At 43.6% G+C, this 21,182-nt stretch overlaps 1 protein-coding gene across 1 annotated transcript in view; it reads right to left on the bottom strand.

Annotated features, from left to right (window-relative positions):
* ALK (ALK receptor tyrosine kinase) overlaps positions 1-20,964 on the bottom strand; it is a 311,567-nt gene extending 290,603 nt beyond the window's left edge. Inside the window, exon 1 of the mRNA XM_057400067.1 lies at positions 20,782-20,964. Within this exon, the coding sequence (XP_057256050.1) occupies positions 20,782-20,881 (100 nt within the window). The 5' untranslated portion in view covers positions 20,882-20,964. The remainder of the gene's footprint in view (positions 1-20,781) is intronic.
* Positions 20,965-21,182: the final 218 nt, after the last annotated feature.

Genomic DNA, 21,182 nt, shown 5'->3' with positions numbered 1-21,182 from the left:
AAAAAAGATTTACAGAGTTGTGTTTATTAACACTGGCTAAAGATGAAGCAATGTTAAACTCAAGCTTTAACCTCCTCGCAAATGACACTTTTCTGGACAAAGATTCTGGGTTTCATCCCTGATGTTTTGTTCACGTACATACTGAGGAAGTGTTATGTTTGTCCATGCTTTCAGAGCATGGGGGAACCTTAAATTTGGTAGAAGATTCTCATTCTGTTGCACCAGTGCTATATGGAGGTGCTGAGGAGAATCAGGCTCTTTCCTCAAACACAAGGCCAAACCTGGAAACCTCCACCATCCATGTCACAAGGACACCTGCCATGACTGTAAAATACAAGCACAGTGAGTGTGAAGTTTACTAATCTAAGCTGTAGCTCTATCTCCGCTGAACAGAAAAGAAACAAAATTGACATAGAAACTCTCATTCTTACCTAGCAGACCATTATGTCTGTCCTGTGCCATCACATCTGCTCACAAACCTCTTTATACTATGCTTGCATTGTTCACTGCCTCTGCCCAACTCCTGCCACTTCTCTGGGACAAAATATCTCATGAGGACATTACTCACCTGGCCTCAATATTGGAGTGGTCATAATAACATGAAACAGTGAATAGTGCAGAACAGTTAATAGTCTAGTATAAGTTACACACACCTAATATTATTGAAATAATAGGCTGCTTCCTAATCTGATACCCTATAAACTGCTTAGCTAGAAGCCAGGGTATTTTCACATGGAATTCCTATGAATAGAGGACTTGGGTTTTGGCACCTGCAGTTCTACCCATTCTCATTTTGCTAGAAAGACCCTGTGTCTGGGAAAAAACAAGGCAGCATCACTACCTTCTCTGCTCCTCTTTTCACTTCCTCTTCTTGCCCGTCTTCTCCCCCCTCAAAACAAATAGTAACACAGCCAGCAAAACAAGAGTCAGACCTCACCAGAGCCAAGTGTCTGTCTTGTGGCAATTGAAAAATGGCCCCATCAGCAGTCGGTTACTTGATGGGATGAGTTTTCAAAGCACTGTGAAATCCCACTATAGTGGGTAGAAAAAGGCCACGGTCCTTTTTCATCATTGAAGCTTATTTCAATTTCAAATATCATTATTTGTTTCATTTAACTCTGTTGTGTGAAGCTATGAACTCGACTTTCAATTCATGTTAAAACTGGCACATAATCAATGTTGAAAACAATAAAACACAACAGGACTTTAGACTGCACTAAATTATCAGTACAGACCCCAACTATGCAACAGACATTATACAGAATGCTAAACCCAGCATTTTATTTGGTAACATATAATGACAAATATTCTACCTAGGTCTGAATTTTTCATTGCAATGCTGCTGTGAGAGGTGTTCTGCCTGCCCTTGGTATTATATCCTAGAGAGAAACATGTTTTGATCACATGACAAATTGTTAAAGCCATGCATGTACTACACAGGTCAATAATTGCTATGACATTCACCACTGAAAGTCATTCATTGACATAAAAACAATCTAAAGGGTTGCAGAAAACCAATACACAGCCTCATCAAACACCTTGTTCTGACAGCTATTTTTAAAGCAAAGGATATATGCTATTAGAGTTCAGTAGATTATGAAACCACACAAAATCCACTCATTCATGGAGATAAGATTTATCGAATCACCAGGACACATTCCCCCTGTTCTTTCTAAGTATTTCATAATGACAATGACAGATGAAAGGCTTGGATTCGTGGCTACTTAGCCCACAACACTGACAATACTCCAAAATTTATCAAAATGACAATTCAGAGCTATTTGCCCCTAGTTATTATAGAAGGGTCAGTTGGATTTTACACAACTCACCTTAAATGACTAATGAAAGACACTGGGAAGACAGTCATTGCCTTCCACGTATGCAATGCATTGCTCCAAGTTGAAATGCTAGATACATCTCGGAATGCAAAACACACTTTCTAAGAGTTATTGATAAAGCATGGGCTTTGGGGAAGCATCATTATTTTTTGCTATGTAACAACAAACATTTTCTATTCCATCTGAAAGGCTGTTTGATGAGGAAACAGAAGAAGGGCTGGTTGCAGGTGAAGGTTAGGCTAGAGCTGGAGAAGCATTCACTGCTAAGGTCTTGCAAACAACTCAGTCACAATAAAATAGTGACCATCTTCAGGAATTCATTTCCTCTGATGATCTGGACTGGAAACATATTTATAAAATGGACACTGCTTGGAAAGGTTTTGGCAGTATGCAATGTAGAAGGTAACACTTGAAGCCACTGCAATGCTCTCTCCTACACCCTTTGTACAATGTCAAAAAGGCCGAAGGAGAAATTATTCCTTTTCCTGAGATTTCCTCTATTTTCTTAATAGAGTTAAGGTCCAGGTAGAAAGCAGGCACTTATCTGAGTAATACCAGCACCACAGAGGAACACAACCCAGCCCAAGAGAACAAAACAGGAAAGCGGTGTTTGTACTTCCACAGCCTCGCTTGCCAATGCCCCAGTCAGATACCAAGAGGCAAAGGTCTGCAGCAGAACTGGAGGCCATCTATGTTTGCATTCCCAGCAATGCTAACAGCACGCAGCTGAGAAGAAAGAGCAGTTTCTTGTGGCTTTTGTGGAGGTTTCATTTGGGGGTTTGTGTGTTTGTTTTTATTTATTTTACTTAAAATATAGAGACAAGGAGAATTTCCACAAAGAAATTAGCTATCTTCATCAATTTCTTGAAGCTAACCCCACTACAAGACACTTCTTGTCTCCCAGGGGCTTTGTCACCTATACTCTTAGCAGATGTCTATTCAAGAAAGCACAAATGATTTTACAAACAGCAGAAAGCCCCGAAGTCACTTTTACCTACTTTCCTGCAATGCATAATCTTCAACATTCATTGCATTTTTTTCATGATAATTTTGTGATCTCTTTTGAGGCTGAAAACGTTATTTTCTTTTCTTTCCTGGGAGGAACTGCATTTTTAATCAGGCTTCCCAAAAAGAGCTTTTGCTGATCTTAATGTGAAAAGAAAGCTCTGAAAAAATAATATACCCAGGAAATGTTACTTCAGAAAGACAGAGTTCATTTGACAGCACAGAAGACAAAATGGCTTAGGTCCTTAAATCCTCCCTTCTCTACAGGCCACAGAAGAGTGCTCGGAAGGCTGAGCAGTGAAATATGGTTATGCCTAGAGACTGCTTGGCTTCTGCCTCACATCACAGGAACATCTGGAGAAATGCAATTAGAGCACAAACAGCTGCAGTGTCCCCACTTGCTACTCTGAATTGTTCCACTGTCACCTCATGCTCCCTCGCTGCCTGCTGCACCTATGGAGGGACCTGCATTTTATAACTCAGTTCTCAACTGTGTTCTTTTGTCATGCAAATATTAAACAGCAATAGGTTCACTGGTGTGTTAACAGAGTGGGCAGGTGTCAATGGGCTGACCTGCTGTCTCTGTGGGGAGCCAAATACAAGTCCTCTGTAATAAGCAGATACCCAAGCGGTACCCTAAAGCAGTCAAAGAACTCATGCATGACTTGGAATTCGATGATCTTATAAGAGATCTGTCACTCTCCTAATGAGAAACACTGCTTTATTCTGCTGATGTGCATGGTGAGCCATCACATACGAAAAGTATCATAAGTCTGAGCTCAGTATTCCAAGCAGAGATGCTCGGATCACACGCATTCACAAGATGATGGAATAACACAGTTAAGAACATGTATCACAGGGTAACACAGCACAGCTCAAGCTGCCCTAAAAAACCTGGCTCAATCCTATTTGATGATGTCTGCAGTCACAGGTCACAGAAAGGTTGAGGTTGGAAGGGACTTCTGCACTTGGTTAGGAATTGTGAAGACAAAACTTGTTGAAGTTTTTGGTGTGACAACAAACTGATCGGCCACTGCTAAAACAAACTGCAATGGTATAAGATGTCTGCACTGCACATACCTCATCCAGGCAAAAAGGAAAGCCATGATGTTCAGGTATTGCTCAGCTGACATTTTGTTGCAGACATACAGTTCCAATTGGGACACAAGAGCTTTAGTGACCCCAGAGAAGCTCACTTGCAGAGCACAAGCTTACAGCAGCACCGCTGGCAATGACACCCATCCTCACCCACTATCAAGCACTGACCCTGCACTAGGCTGTGACTCTCTACTGGTTTTAACTGGGGTAGTAGCATATTTATCAGTACTAACAGTAAATTACATCAGACCCCCCAAAAAGGGAGGAAAAGAACAAAGTGAACTATGTGAAGTGTTCCAAGACTGAAGGACACAGGTCAGAGCTTCTTACCTTCCCTGCAGTATCAGAGATGTTCCCAATGACATAGGTAACAGCACAACCTATTCAGTGTAACACCTCAGAAGAAAGCCACATTCACTTCTACTCCTTACCACTTCAGCAACATTGCAAGGTTCAGCGATGTCATTATTTTACCAAAAAATTAGGATCATGAAAGACTATGGAACTGCTACGAAACTTCACCTTCCCCCACTCTCAACTTAACTGACTGCTTTCTTGGGACTCAGTCTTACTGGTTTTGACCTCCTCAACAGCTCCAATTATAAACACATTTAAAACCTGCATTTCAAGGATGACAATTAACAGATGAAATCCAAGTGGTTTAATATATTACTCAGTATCTTCTGTTATGGAATAGCAGAGGAGTAAGCATGAATACTGGTGAAAAATGGAGTCCCTCGCTATCAAGACATCAGTTTAAAACACAAGTAACTTCATTTCATGGATGATCATGGCTGATTGTGAAACACTGAAACTGCCCTCATCTCTCTCCACTTTACAGGGTAAAGCTGCCTGCCTCGTTTTGTATGTAGCCAGCACAAAAGTTGCCTAGGCAGTAGTTTTATCACCTTGCTGTGGAATCTCCCTTCAGTTTGTCACGAATTTAGCGCTACTCAGAGGAATGGCAGCACACTGCTCTTACAGAGTGTCTTTGAGAGAGGAGTTACTTGTGCAGAAATGCTATATAAAGAAACAGGACTTGGGAAGGAACCTGTGGAGGAAGTCACATGAAGGCAGGTCTGCACAGGACCAAGTCACGATGGTGTCAGTCACAAAAAGGTACAACTTCCACCACAACCAGCCTCACCAGAGGAAGAGGCTGTTTTGGGAAGGGATCCCCAGTACAATATCACAACACAGCATTTAGCTTGCTCAAGTAGAAAAAGGCTTTAACAGAGAAGCTTCTAGTAAAAACAAATGGGCTTGCCTGGAAAATAAAACCCACCTGGACTCTGCATTTAAGGCAGGTGAGATTCAGGTCACCAGAACCAAATTTGCCCTTCTGCAACTCCAGCTTCGGCTCTGATCCAGAAGGCCTTTTACCTGCAAGTTTTTATAGAGGCAATTTTCAAAACTGAGCCTTCATCAAACTGTAGCTCCAGAAGTGAAGCACCCTCCTTGTCCTTGGGCATGCGCTGAAAGGAGCGGCTGAAACTTCCCACATCTGACCCCAGCAATCTGTACCAACAACAGATGCTACGGAGAGGCAAGAGATACCTCCTTTTACCCACAGAAAACAGAACTGCTTCCAGACCTTGCAGGATTCCATTCTCAAGAGATACAGTGATCACTCCAGGACAACAGAACTGTCCATAAGGATCTGGAGACAGGTTTTAGTGAAGCAGTGACCAGGGTTAGGACATCAAGGATGAGGCTTTAGACAGAGAATCACGCTCTCAAAGCTACCTTAAACTGTCATTGCTAGGCTAGGGACATGCCCAGAGGAGTTAAAAAATCACCATATAAAGCTTAACTTCTTAGAGCATGAAAATCCTGAGGCAGAACACAAGTTTATACTGTTTAAGATGCTCGGAGTACACTCACAAGAGAGAAGTCTTGGTCTTGCCGTGAAATCAAAACTATGAATAAAACAAATGTTTCTCGGGATGCTACCCAAAAGGAGGAACTGATGGACCAGATGAGAGACTAGAAAAGAAATAATCTGACTTATTCTCGCTCAAACTAACGTAAGAGATTAAAAGGCACTTCCATATTAGTTGTAAACTAGTTTTGATAAGAGTTTTCATTATGTTTTAGGTACTTTGCCTGCTCTTCTATCTGATAATTCTGTTGATGTGACTTTCATATAATCTAGTCTGACCTTCATATTGTTTTTCCTTTCCTTGGGTATTTCAATCTGGACACCACTCTACCATCCCCAAGTGCTTCTGGGGAAAGGGATGAGATTGATGATAAAAGACATGTTAAGAGATGAGATCATACTTCAGCTCTTATCTTTGCATATGGGTTTTGACTATCCACAGCTACTTCAGAACAGATTTTTGAGGCAGGAACAAGGCATTTTTTATCTCTTCTTGAGTAAAAAGTGGTGTTCTCCATTCAGATGGACACCTCAAGTTAGTTGATTTTTACTCTATTTTAAAACGGGGCTTGTTTTCAGACTTAGGTGACAAAAGTATATTTGAAATAACACCAGTATCATATACAGAGAACCTTTTCAGGGGGCAGAAAGGGCAGATATTTTCACCTTTTTAACTTCAACTCTGGGATACCATGTAAAAGTGCCTTAGCATGAAGGCATGGTCACAGCAGCATAGGCAGGGAGGAAAGTGGAAGGGTGCTCACCCTCAGCTAGGAGATCTACCTGATCTATTTGCGCTGCACAGCACTTTGGGGTAAATCAAACATAACTGCATTTTAAGTAATGGTAAAAAATCAGAAACAAGGTCTCCAGAGATGCAATGCTTAATAAACAGTGGATATAAGTTTTTATTGAGATGTAAACAGAACCCTCCTTTTCTTCAGGTGTATTCTGATAAGCCTGACAAGTGCTTTCCTCCTATCACTAGACTCTGGCAAGCTGACATTTTCCCTTTGCTTGCACTAGGATGCTCCTGCTCCTTCATTCCCCTTATTGGGCTGATGCTTCCCTTGTTTACATTCAACTCAAAACACAGGCATAGGTCCAAGATTTAGCCACTGAACAACTCTCGCTATAGCCAACACCCCTGCTACAGTGCAACACTTTCTGCCCAAAAGCCCCTTTCACAAAACAGTAAGAATTCAAGAATAAAGGCTCTCAGCACCTCATGTGCCCATTTGTCCTGTATATGGACAGCACAGGTAATACTGTTTTGGTCAGTAAACTTCGCACCAATGTCTTCTTTTGCTTACTATCTAGGCTAAGTACTGACAAAAACTGCCAGGTTGGAAACAAGTTCTATTTCTTATCTTCTGACACGAAAAATGAAGCATGCTGTGCACTCATGACAGTTGGCCTGATAGCAAAGAGCGGTGGTTCTTGCCAGACCTAGCCATACCTGAGAGTGGAGGAGATGCACAACGAGAATATGCCATTGGCTTCAGTAAGGTCAGGATCAGCCCCCAACGCCTCTCATCAAACTCCAGCCCAAGGCTTTCAAGAAAACCTGGAAGTTATGCCCGCACAGAAAAGACACCTCCTATGCTACAGTCTAAATCTTGTCTCCGCTCAATTTGATCATTCTTCTGGGATGACAGTCATTGCTTTCTCCACAGGACACTATACTTCAAAGTAAAGTAATGTACTGCCTTCAGTTACACTAATGCAACCCCCTTTGATTTATTTCTTCTACCATTTCAGTCAACATCCCAGCGAGTCATCTACTTACCAGCTGCACGTCTGCTTGACAGCTTTAGGGATCTTTTTCAAGCAATAAGTCCCAAATGTCTTTCCAGGGTCTTATGCTCCAGCTCTTTACTGTTTAGAGAATATTGCTCTATTTATTCTCAGCTTCATAGTCCTCTTAATATTTATCTACCAGCACTGCCATCTTTCAAGCCACTGTACTTACAGATAAGGCCTTCTGCATCTGATTACTGGTCCAGTCATTATCTTGCTGGCTTGTCCTCTATATTTAGATGTATTTTACATGTTTGCTGGCTTCATTTCCACACATTATTATCCTTGTCAGAGACAGGGAATAACAGTTGCAGTCATAACAATCAATGATCCTGTAGTCAGCTCCACTAACGTTTTGCTAATTCTGCTCCCTGCTCAGAACCCCTTAGTCATGATACAGAGAGTTAATAACAGCTTGCACCTTACAGTGGAAGGGAAAGATGAGCCACAATTTCATCTGGTGGGGTTATTATTTCCAACAAAAATACTGTGATATTTTTGTCTTTTAAACTTGATAATTCTAACAGCAATAAAATACACCTTTAAACTTCAATACACTATCTAATTGGAAGGGGGCTTTTCAATTGGCTTCTTGGGTTTGGTGTGGGGTTTTTAATTACATTTCACTAGCTGATTTGTCTGAGACAATTTCTCCACAGGAAAATTTGGCTAGATGAGATCCAAGGAAGATCTCACTGACGTCAGCCTCAACCTTACATTAAGTGCTCTTAGAGGAATTGTATTCTGGTAGCAAAATAACTGGGTTTGAGCACTGCAGGGTTTATGTTCTACCTCAGTCTCATCCTGTTTTCCTTACTGGCTTGCACTTGTTAGAAAAGAAAGAAATTTCTAGGTTTCCTTCGACATCCCTATCACTTTGAAAGACAGCCCTTACACAATCCCATCACTTGGTGTATCAGTGTGATCACTTGTGGGTGAAGTGAGAATTACAGCACATTTGTCACACAGCTGTCCCACATCTCCTACCTGGGAAGGGACTCTACAAATGCACAGCATTACTGCTTGCAGAGGGAACCTGACTGTCCAACTCCTCAAGAGTCCATTCAGTGTGTCATTGTCTGTTTTCAAGCCTGAACTGTGTCTTTCATTACACTAAAGGTCTCCCTTCCCATTAATCTTGTTGAGCAGCTCTCCTCTCCAAGCTCTGCTGCCCACAATTTGTGATTCCTTATTGTTGAGCATCCATCACACGTAAAATCAGTTCTAAGCACCCCATTACTCACATATTTAGAGATGTCAAAGCAAGGCCTCCATGTAGCTCCCAGAGTGCTTTAGAATCCCCTTCTGCTTTCCCATCAAAAAGGCAAAAAGGACACAAGCAGACAGCATCTTATTTGAACTTACAACAGGGAGGTAGATCTCCTTATATAGAAAATTATGAGGAGGAGCAAGGCAAAAAAAGGCAACTATATAGCACAGTTACAGTTAATGATGCATGAACATCACAAGGTTCAGCTGAGCAAGGACCCAGTCCTAGGTCCTTCAGGTGACTTTTTCAGTGCCAGTACAATAGGAAAACTTTCCATGACAACCCTGCATGGAAAACAACGTGAGTTTTCTCTCATATTGCTATTTACATTACACCACTGTGCACAGCACTTCAGGACTCAGAGAATACCAGAGCTTTCTTCTGCTCAACCTGGTCTTTAGTTTGGTCCAGTGAACATCTCCATAAACAGTGCACATACAACAATTTCCTGGCGAGATCAGTAAAACTGGGAAACTTCTGAATAAAAAAAAAAACCAAAATCACTAATGTGGGGTGTCCAAGGAAGTTTCATGCATTAAAGAACTTCCACTATTGGGATAAGCCTCAGAGAAAGCAAAGGAGGTTGTCTCTAAATAGCATCTCTGAAAACTTTGAATTCACACATTTCTTATTAAAAGGGAAAGGATGATCGATTGGTCTCCAGGGTGCATGCACTAATGGATTCCTTCTCCCAGCAGAGGATTGCTGCAGCTCATCCATTCACTCATTCGTTCATTCATCACATCCCTGCAGTTGCGCAAACAGACTCTGTAAACAAAAACTCTTCCCCAGCAAGCTCCCACCGTGCCAGCAATACTAAGTGGCAAGCACATGAACACCCTGCAGAGCAGCAGAGGGAAATAGTTCATTGATACTTCTTTTTCCTCTTATCTGTATAGTTGGTACTGCTTTACAACCGATGTAAAATGATAGGTTACACTGGTAATAAACCTCAATACATGAAGTCTCCATACAGAGTGGTTGCTGAAGGCTTAATATCAGTCATAATTATTATCCATAAAATGTTATTGAATCAGATCTTAAAAGTTAATGCTGCTTTGTTTCAGGAGATAAAGGACAGTAGGCTGGCAAGGCACAGAAGGAAACATTGAGCTTTTGATCAATCTCCGCGTGATTCAAAACTTTGACTGCAAATAGGACTCAGCACTTTAAATAGAAGTTTTTATTCAACATCCTATGAGCTGGCCTAAGCAGAGTCCTGTGGCAAGAGCCATTACTCAGAGGGCATTTTCTCTTTGAACTTGATCCCAATGCCCAGACAGAGGATGCAACTCTTTCCTTGAACTCAGGACTGGTGAACACTGCCCTTTTAAGACACTGTGTCACACCTCAGATGGTAACGTGCTTAGTAGGTAAATCGCCCCACCACCAAGGGGCTTTCCTAAGCTGCAACCTCCCACCATCCATTTGAGCGCTTGCTGCTCACAGCATCACCTTCCAAAATGGACATTTGCCTTCACAGCCCTCATGTTAATGCAACAGCTCCCTGTCTGCAAAGGAGATGCCCTGTCAGAAGGCATCAGGCAACTGGTTAATGGAGCATAAGCTGCCCTAACATTTAGAGCTCAAGACTGACATCCTCCTTGCTCACAAACATTTTATCCAGCTTTCTGTACTCATAATATCACTAATCCAGCTCTCCCTTTTCCTTTCTGTAATACAGAATTGCAAGTCTGAAGCCATTACTCATCTCTACAGGAGAAGACTCCCAGAGGAAGACAGTGACAACTTGAGAGCTAGGAAGGAGCAAAGGGGATCAGTGCATGTCCTCCCCACCAAAAGCCATAGCGCTTCCCAGTGAGAGAGGCATTGGCTCCTACAAAAAGTGAGCTTTGTCTCCTCCTTTCCTTGGTTACTCAGCAAATACTAACCATCAGACAGACCCCCCAGTGCCCTGTACAGTGAGGAGAGACTGAAGGTTGACCGCAGGCTCCAGTCCTTTAAAAACAAAGGGAAGCAGGCTCTGACTTAGGTGCAACTCTCAAGCCAGCCTGACTAGATTCTCTCCCTGCCTCGGGAATGAACCTGTTCGCAAAGCAACCATTACATTTGCAAGCTTTATGGAATACGACATTTTTCAAACGCAGAAAGTATGCCAAGGAAATCACGCAGAAGGGTAATAGGAAATACTTGCAGGGAGACCTATTCTGAATTGTCGACACATAGATAAGGCACAGAATTCCTTTCCTTAAAGATTTTATTAACCTTTTGCTGATGGAAGGAGATTACTGATTGAGAGCTAGATGAGGTCAGTGTAGCAATTATATTTTGAATCCTCTTCAAAGAAGGCTCTTGTACAACGTAAGAAGAAAAGTTGACAAAATGAATTGTTACTTAAACAGAGTCTTTTAGAAGAATAATTAACCTATAATAGCTATTCTGGCCTCTTCTCCAGCCCTGAAAAGTAATCCTTTCTCATTAGTTTCAAGTTTAATTAGCATCAATAATGAAACGTCCCTCAGAACTAACGATTGCATCATGCTCTCTACTGCTGACACATGCTACCTCACAAATAGAAAAGCCACAGAGCGAGGTCTGAACATAGAGGAAGGTTCAGCAGAACACATATGCTCCCAAAAGCAGACAACAGCATAGAAAGCATGGAATGTGACAAAACCAGATTTATTTGAGAGACAAGTGTTGCAAACACAGTGTTGAGCAGAGAGACTCGAAGGTGGTTTTGCCAGTAACTGCTGCAGTATTTCTAGTGAGTTACAGAGCCTCTTGACTCTAATTTCTTGCTGTTTCTTGGCTTTTTGGCTGAAGCTGAGAGACACAACACTATTTAGTATATTCTATATGAGAAAATTGTATTCAGCACTTGCAATCTAACTCAATCAAATAATGCCTTTTCCATCCCTGGCTTCTATGATCTCTGAGTAAAATAGATATAATAATGCTTAACATTGTCACCAGGGTGGTAAGGCTTAAAGTAATCTGAGAATGTAGCATGAAAGAAGCTATAAAAAACCCAGATCTGATGCATCTGAGATAGCTTGTTAGTTAACGGGCCAGTAGAAACAGCAGGCAAGTGCCAATGCACAGGTTGTAATTAGAGACCTGCTGCAACTTGCAGAGCTCTGAAGGATCACCACGTATTTCTAGTAGGTGAAGTCACAGATACGCAGCTGCACGTCACAGGTACTACGGTGACTGCATTCACAAGAACCATGTGAGCTTTCAAAACTGAGCTGGAAAGAAATATTCATTAACATAGAAGTCCTAGAAAGAGTCTGACATACGGAGAAACACCATTTCCAGTATGCCCACTTAGACTACTATTACCTCTTCCTAACAGACATCAAGAAATATACAGCAGAAGAATACATACATAGCCACATCACATTGTGCTCCCACCCTCACCACTGCAACATCCTTACTTCTTCCCCCCACATTCACCACCAAGTATTCTCTGCTCTTCACCTTACACAGAACCTTCTTCTCTCCCTTTTCCAGCTTGTAACTCAGAGATCAAGTCATGGTTTCCTTTCATCACAAAGTTTTGTAACATATGAGACCAGAGAGAGTTGCTTGCCAGTAAGGAAACGGGGAGAAGCTTGCAGGAAGAGCAAGCACCTTTTTCTTCACAGCACATTGCTACAGGGGAAGTCTCAGTCCAAAATGGATTCACCACATGCCATAGTTTGGGCAGAAAAGGTAGCTCTGCCTCATTGTAAACACTGGGCTACCACTGAAAAGCTTTTGAGATGCTCAAACTGAGGAGTTGCCGAAGACAAGTTACAAAGAGGATGCCCCACATTTCTAGATCCATGTAGACAAAAGGTTCCTGCTTAGTATCTCCACTTTGCCATCTGTAACGCAGGAAGAAACAGGCAGGCCACTGAAGTTTTAAACAACCTCAAATCCCCCATTCTGCATTAGTTTCTGATACCTTAAGTAGGAAACCATAAAGGACTGTTGATTCCCAGGACAGCCAGCGCTCAGTTTGCTCAGGAACCACCAGTAGCCAAACCACAGCCAACACCTGGAGCTCCTCACTGCAAACAGAGGAGAGCTGGGACTGGATCAGCTTTAAGGGCCCTTCCAACCCAAACCATTCCATGATGCCCAGCTGCAGCTGCTGAATGTAGCCTGGCCAGCTGGCCACAGGCAGAGGAACTACAGCCTATCCTCCTCTCTTCCATGTTTTGTGGGGTCAAGAGCAACTCTGGCATAAGCCTCACAAAGTATCCAAATGCCAAATCCAGATTGGACCATATGACTTCAAGATGGGTGGTGTTTTAATAGCCAAAGGCAGGGCTCATGATTTTTTCAATGAAACCCAGAAACTCAGCCTCTGGAAGGATCAAACAGAACTGATGGCATTTTTAAGTTTCAGAAGCTTGCTGTCACTGAAGTGAAGGAAAGAGAAGTCCTATGATTACCAGTGCAGAGATGGGAACAAATCAATATGGTAGGCTGCTTTAGCTTGTCCCTTAGAAATCTCAGAGTTCACACTGCACCTTATTACCTTCATCGAGGTTCTTGGGAAGTAAATGCACCAGTAATACACAAAAATAGCACCCTCTACCAGTGGAGTCCAAAAGCAGCCAAAACTACCCTTGCGTTATAAAGGAAGTAGGTATCATGAAGGGAAGTATTCAGCGTCACACAAGATGTCAGTGGCACAGCCCTTCTAAGCCCAGTTCCTCATGTGATTCTTTCCTCCTCCTGCTCACTTTGTGCCATGGTCACTAGACAATGAAGCTGAAAGTCAAAGCAGAACTTGATTCTTGCAGCTACCTAGTGAACTTCTTTGGCCAAAGGAAAAATAAGTGCAAAATACTAACTGATATACTGGTTTCAAACTATGAGGATCGCTTCACATTCAGTACCTGTTTTTCCATGCTTGATTCCATCTATGCACAACAGTTTAGTGCCTGTGTTAGAAACTTTTCTGAAGTCTGTTTGCAGCTGGCCACCAACTCCTTCTACTGGATACAGTATACAGTTACAGCACTTCAACCACGTCACGGATCCTACATAACGACTAAGTGAAGATGATTCTCCTTCACTGTAACTGATGTAGTTTATAGTACCTGAAAGCAGAGATACCCAAGTCCCATCTCCGCTGTCACAGAGAATTTCTGAGTAGCAATGCTAAGCAGGAGAGTGGCAATCATGAAGCTACTTGGCCACCCCAGTCATAAATCAAAATACTCATGTAAATTAGACTTCAGTCTCAAAATGTGTTTCTTGCCTAAATATTTAAACACATAAATAACCTCCAGCCATTCCAGCTTGTCATTTTAAGCTTTCTGACATTTATTGTTCGCAAGAAAAGAAAGGTCAGACTTATCAAATCTGCATTTATGCTTCCATGACATTTTTCTCCAACCAAATTTTTCTGAATTAGAGAAGCAAGACAAATGTGGCACATTTCATAAAGGACCTTTCTCGGCTCAGCACTGCGGTCACAGCAGCCCCACTGAGTTCAGAAGCGGCTTCTCAGCAAACAGATGCTGTGGCTCAGTTAGTAGAAAGAGATGTGGAAAGCAGGTAACCTGAACTGTTTGCTGTTAGGTAAGTCACTTGTGCTGGAAAAGCAGATCTCTGAGCTCACTACTCTAGTGCTGGGTAGCCCAAGGGGTTGCTCTGGTATGCGAAAGAAAGACAGGAAACGTCCAGGCACAATTCAGAATATGCTGCTGCTTGGGCAGAAAATCACATCTTGGACTCCCAAAACACCCAAAAATGAGTTGGCACTGATATCTAAAATGTGATACCTTCCTTACTGTGATGAGGCTCATGGATTTGGGAATTTTCTAAGTGCTAAATGCTGCCAGTCTCCCCTCTCTTCTTCTACTTTCCTTGGCTCATGCAGAATCATTGTCAGAAACACAGATTTTTTTTCCTATCATGTAATGTTCATGTGAGATCTGCAGTGAACCAAATGACCAGACTACTTCAGAATCCAATTCAATCAGACACTGCAAAACTGCCCTTGATTTTGAAGGATGTCTCTGCATTTGTATAATAAAGCACTTGAGTCTCCCAGTACACTTTGCTGTAGGTATTTATTCCCTGTTTTTAAGTATGCAGAAATAAAAGCACAGCAAGTTTAGAGAAAACATGGTTTTAAGATGTGCCATAAATGTTCATTCAAATAAAAAAAATAAACATAATAAACTTATACTTGTGCCTCTTTTAGTGTCTGTTTATGGCTATTTTACTGAACACAGAGTCACGGAATGGGTTGGGTTGGAAAAGACCTTAAAGCTCATCCAGTTCCAACCCTCTGCCACAGTCAGGGACACCTTCCACTAGACCAGGTTGCTCCAAGCCCCATCCAACCTGGCCTTGAACACTGCCAGGGGTGCGGCAGCCACAGCTCCTCTGGGCACCCTGTGCCAGCACCTCAGCACCCTCATAGTGAACATTTTTTCCCTAATGTCTCATCTAAATCTCCCCCCCCGTCAGCTTAAAGCCATTCCTTCTTGTCCTGTCACTCCATGCCCTTGTAGGGACATGCTTATGAATAACAAAATTCACACACATTGTGTGCAATCCTGACTGTCAGTGACAACTCATAACTCTGGACCAAGCAAAGCCATGAGGAATAGTGATGACTGCATCTTTTCTGTGAACCATGTGAAGACAGAGCATCATTTCTAATATTATCTACCAAATAACTGGCAACAAATTTGCAAAGCCCAAAATTTTTGTGGTCAGCATAGAAATAATGAACAAAGCATCATCAGTAAAGTGAGTCATATGCTATGAGGGTTTTTTGTGTGCTGAAGGAGCAGGAAAGTGCCTTGGACAGGAACAGGCAGGACCAAGGATCATGGTGCCCATGAAGCCAAACAAACCCACCACTAGGCAATCTGGTTTAGGCATTTACGGTTCCAGAAGAGGCACTGTGACCTGACTAAATCCACACTTCTGAAGAGCACCAGTGACTAGTCTGGTCTAGAGGGAAGTGCTACACGCTTAATACTTAGGGCAGGAAGGACTGGGAAAGATGCTCCTAAGCACACCTAGGATTGCTGTGTTTTAGCAAACGGTAATCAGCACGCAGCACACTAGCACCCAGGACAACTCAAGGAAAACCTCAATTCTCACTACTTCATGTCTAGGGTAAATAAACTCCAGTGCAACTCAGGCCCATCTTTCAGCTTTGGACTGGCAAAGCTGGCCCCATAGCTGAAGTGCAAAATCACTTGCGCTACAATGAAAACTGACAGAAGCCCTACTGCAATGCTGCAGACTTATTCACCAAGTTTTGCCACTGAAGAGCAAGATCAGATCTCAAATGTCATGTACAGTCAAGAATGAGATAAAAACAGAGAGCAACTGGAAAGTGACTGATGTTTTTTACCAGTTTCCTCTCAGTACAGCCCAACTCCAAACTTTGCTCTTTGAAAGCAGAAAAACAAGAGCAAAAAGGAGTAACAAAAGAAAAATATAACTAAGAGACCTTCATTAAATGCTGGTACCCCTCATATATGCAGAAAGAATTCTGCAGACTTCACTGAAGTCAGATTTCAGCTCGGAGCTCTAATTTTCATTTACAAAATGGCCACTTTCCAAACCACATTTTCATCTAGTCTGAAGTTCTTTCTAATCTTTAGGCAAAGGGCTTCTGCAAATGAGTTCAGGTGCATGGTACCAGTACCCTAAAGATGTAAAGCCTAATTGCCTCAGCATCATTATAGCACTGGTATGTCGTGAATGCAGACAATTGCAGGGAAAATACATGTAGCAAGTTAATAAAATTTTAGATGAAGGCCACAGAGCAGGAGTAGTATTTCACGTAGCCAGAGGATGAAAAGTTATGCATTGCTAGTTAAAAAATATAATTGGAATGTTAAATCCATTTCATGAATGAAAGTACATTGACCTTTAGAGGGAGGAATGGCTCATTTTGATCCCTATATGCCCCTTTTTAACATGCACTTCCCACCTTTGCATATGTAAGTAGCAATTACTTATCACGGGAAGTTGTTTTATGGCCATTTCAGCTTCTTAAACTTCCTGAGTAAACTCACAGGAAACCTATTGAGCAACATTCGTGGACTGCTTACCTGGGACATTAAAATCATAGAAATCCAAATACCAATGCGGGGTTGGGGTGCAAGGGTTTGGGATTGCTACAGAGCCCATGCCAGTGCAGAGCACTCACCTTGGGCTAATCCCAACCTCTGCCTCCCCACACTGTATTGTCTGTGGGATGGATTTGCCAAGAAGGCCCTCCCAAGACCTCTGCATAAAACATATGCAACTCTGTCTGATCTTAGAATCCCTGGGAGTAATTTCAAGCCAGCAGCAGAGGATCAGTCATGCAAGGGGAAGTCAGTGCTAATGCTCAAACAGTCCTTTAATTCACAGTGTCTATATAGAGACAATTTTGGATTTTTTTCCCCAAGAAAGCTCAGTAACCTGTCCAAAATACAGACCCACTGTGTCTCAACACTACATAGCAAAACCTGTAAGACCAGTACTAAGAGTCTTCTGACAGAAAGGTTTGCTAGCTGCACAGTTTCCTATGGCAATGCACTGCTTTGGATTAAACTCTTTTGAGAAAGGTTTCCTCAGAGGCAGGGTGGAATTTCCAGTCAAAACCAAAGGCAATGAGAGCAAAGTCAACAGCAACCTCCCAGTTGGAAGGTTTGCCTAAAATATATTAGACTTGCAGCACTGCAACCTTCTCCAAGCTCACCCTTCCCCTCCTCTCCATTTTCTGTGATGTGCCCTCCCACAGAAATGATTGACATTGATTTGACCTTTTTTGTCCCAGAGAAGCACTGGGGGAGGGAGAAGCAGAAAATCTGAATTCTGAAAGTATTCCAAGAGAGGAAAACTCCCTGCTACCTGATTTTGCAAAGGCCAAGCTGGCACAGAAGTGGCAGGTGGGCTGAGGACTTCCATTCTCTAAATGGAAGCTTTTTCTTGCATGTTGCTCTGTTCCAGGAGGATGAGTGTGTGAGAGAAATCTGACATTGAGCACTTACGCAGGAGAGCCCTACAGAAATTCCTGTGAACTTTATGGTCTGTGTGTTAAACAAGAGCAGTCCAGTAAGCACATCCTTTACTAACTGTTCAATAACACACTGAGACCAATTGCTTTAAGCTTTGTGCAAACATGCTGTTGAGAAGGGAAAAGGTTCACTCCACTTAAATATCCCTGAGCCAGCACTGGAGAGTAGAACAGTTAAAGAGAATAAAGCCCTAGTTATAGGGCTCAGTTGTCACCCTTAATGTCAATGGGAATTCCTCCCCTTGCAATTTTTTTTCATCCTAAAATATATTTCATTCTCTGTTCTCTGTGACTAATTTGGCTAAAGTAATTTAGCAAGGCAATTCTATCTTTTTCCTGGGAAGTACTGCAATCCGGGGCATCCCCAGCACAAGAGAGAAAAGCAGAAATAAAAAGCTAAGTGCGTCACCATAAGTGAAGCAGCTTTACATTGTTGATGGGAGGATTGTGTTGTTTGCAACCCATCTGCAGATAGCTTACCCAACGCAGGAAAGGCTCAGTTGCCTGAGGAAGGGCTTTTAGTTAAGTTAACACCACATTAGCTGCAGTGGTCTTAATACTTGCTGGAATCTGCACCCTTCAGGGCTGGTGAATGCTGCTCATCCTGTGATCACTGTGTCAGCACATCCCGCTGTCAGCAGGGCTACAAGGGCAAATTCAGGTATGGCAGTGACACACAGTGTTCACATACAGCACCAAAGCAGCAAGGATGGATTTGTAGTGTTTTTAAACAAACCCATGTACCAAAGCCAGTACAAAGCCAGGTAACAGGAGAACTGCACTAAGGCATCACTGCTGTAAAAAGAGATGTAACCTGTTAGTGACACAACTTATGCATGTTAGCAACCTTGGTGTAGAATTCAAGAGGAAAGTAGGGTTTTTACAGATTATGGACAGCTACTAGAAGTTATGACTGTGATATAGGTAAATGAAGTCCATACTCCTTCCCTCTGCTTCTCCTTTTCCTGCATCCCCTACAACTGACTTTGCACGACTCTGTTGCAGGAAGAGCAGCAAAGCCTTGTCTCCAGCAGGATTTGTCAGGGGCATAGCTAACTGCTACTTATCTGTCATGGAAAACATGCATTTCCTCTCAACAGCAAGACAACAGACAACACAAAAAGCCTGTGGGTTTTACTAACTTTGGTTAAAGCTCCATCTGCAGTGTATTCACAAGATCAGAGCACCTCTAGGTTCACATTTATACACCTTACCCAGGTTAAAAACACACCTTCATCCTCAAAGAAGACAAACGTATGCCCTCCAGCTGCCTTACTGCTATAATCACTGGAGTCAAGAAAGCACTAAAAGCTAAGGCTGTATCATCACTGCCAGAAAGGGAGATCCGTAAAGCAAAACAACTGCTAACCACAATAAATTCCCCAAACAGAAAAAGAAAAGATAGTAGGGTTTGGCGCCTTTAATTTTAATTAATTCTTCTCTTTTTTTACTGCAGAGGAGCAAGGTAAGACCTGCTGGAAGGAGGTGTGCTGGCCTCTTTGGCCTCTCCCGGCCACCTTGTGGTAGGCAGCACCTCTGCACTATCCCTGCCAGAATTGGCAGCCCAGGTTCCTCACTTCAGCCGCGAGTGTAAGACTCACACCCCCAGGCTGCTCTGACAGCCTGCTTTGATTTTGTTTCAGGCAGCAGCAGTGCGATGCTTTCAGTGTGTAGTTATTCAGCTGAGGGTAAGAAAATCAGTTGCTCCAACTTTGTATTCCAAACCCAGCACTGACTTCTCTCACCTCCTGTGAATTTACTTAAGTACATTCTGTGGTCCATTAAGTAGGTGGCTACTCAGGGACACACCATTGACTTCTACCCAGCTTCATAAAAGCTACCTAACCAAACTCACTGTGACAAATTATTTGGCCCTGCAGCCCTCTAGGTATTATATTCTTTTAGTGGGAGAGCATGAATCAGAGCTCGTGTTAAAGGTACAATGCACACAGGGAGTGGAAATCTCTCTTGGCCACTGGCCCAAAGCAGAGCCTTGATTTGAGGTAATGGAATTGCTCCATACCCTGGCTACAAATCCCTGCCACCCAGAGCCAAAACTTTAAGGAAGGTTCTCTCTTCACATCAGTACTAGCGCTACATGAGCATCCTCAGCTGTACAACTTCTTGTCTTACAGTAGCTGATACAGCGTGGTTCACTAAGGGTCCTTTCTGGTTTTAAAAGGGATAGAAATTAACTCGCAGATGCATGAAACTTGGAGGAAAAACACCTTCTTGCAGCTTTGTCTGTCAGCCATTACCTCGTATGTTTCAAGAAGAGCTATATTATCGATACGAATAGCCCATAACATTAACATACAAATTCGGCAGCCAGCCCCAGCTTTGGAAATATTTGTGCTGTTCCCTTAAGTCTGACAGTATGTAACCTTGGAATCACATGCAGCACTTTGAGGAAGCTTCCCTTTTTAGCATGCTGTTTTTTAACTTTCAAAGAACCTGACCTTGCTGTCCTTCGACTAATGACACTTTAAGCCCTGAGGTTCACTTGAGGCTGTCTGGCACAAACCAACTCTTGGCATTTCGTTAAAATCCCTCAGCGCTTTCAAAATAGCCCCCACAAAAGCTCCTCCATACATTCTGCACCGGTAAATCTCCTTAAGGACAAGCTGTTAGGGGAAGGCGCGACTGCTCGGGAAAAGCTGCGCCTCCCGCACCCGTCGGGCTGCCGATGACCGGGGCTATGGTGACAGGGGGTTACGGCGACCGGGGCTACGGAGCGGAGGGGCTGGACGCGCGTCCCAGTGAACCGAGCACGCTGCACAGCCAGGACTCCATGAACGCGGGGGCTCCGCGGGGTCGCACGCGGCGGGGGCGGTCGAGGGGCGCTGCCCGGCGCGGTGCGGTGCGCGGCATGCAACGCACGGCTCACCTGCCGCGGAGACGTGAAAGAGGAGGCGGGGACGGGCGGCGCGGATGGCCGCCGACATCCCGCGCTCGCTGCCTGGGAGGGCGCCGCGGCGCTCGGGCATCAGCCGCACCCGCAGCCGCCCGTCGCCGGCGCGGAGCCACCAGGAGAAGAGCTCGGTGAGGTTGAACTCCAGATGCGCCCCGCCGGAGCCCGGCGGCGGCTCGCCGGAGCAGCCGTCCCGCAGGCTGCCCTCGCCCACCTCCAGCACCAGCTGCTTGGCGCGCCGCAGCCGCCGCCCGGCCGCCGAGGGCCCGCCGGGGGAGGCGGGTGGCGCGGCCCGCGGCAGCCCCCCGCGGGCAGCGCGGAGCAGGGGCGCGCAGTCCAGGCGCAAGCGGCACCGCGCCACGGCGCGCCCCGGCTGC

The sequence above is a fragment of the Pezoporus wallicus genome, unplaced genomic scaffold (assembly GCF_028554395.1).
Source record: "Pezoporus wallicus isolate ANWC-B61680 ecotype Strahan unplaced genomic scaffold, APGP_CSIRO_Pwel_v1 contig_7339, whole genome shotgun sequence".
In the NCBI taxonomy this organism is placed as follows: Eukaryota; Metazoa; Chordata; class Aves; order Psittaciformes; family Psittacidae; genus Pezoporus; species Pezoporus wallicus.
The sequence above is the reverse complement of the archived record's forward strand: the minus strand, read 5'-3'. Positions and strand labels throughout refer to the sequence as shown.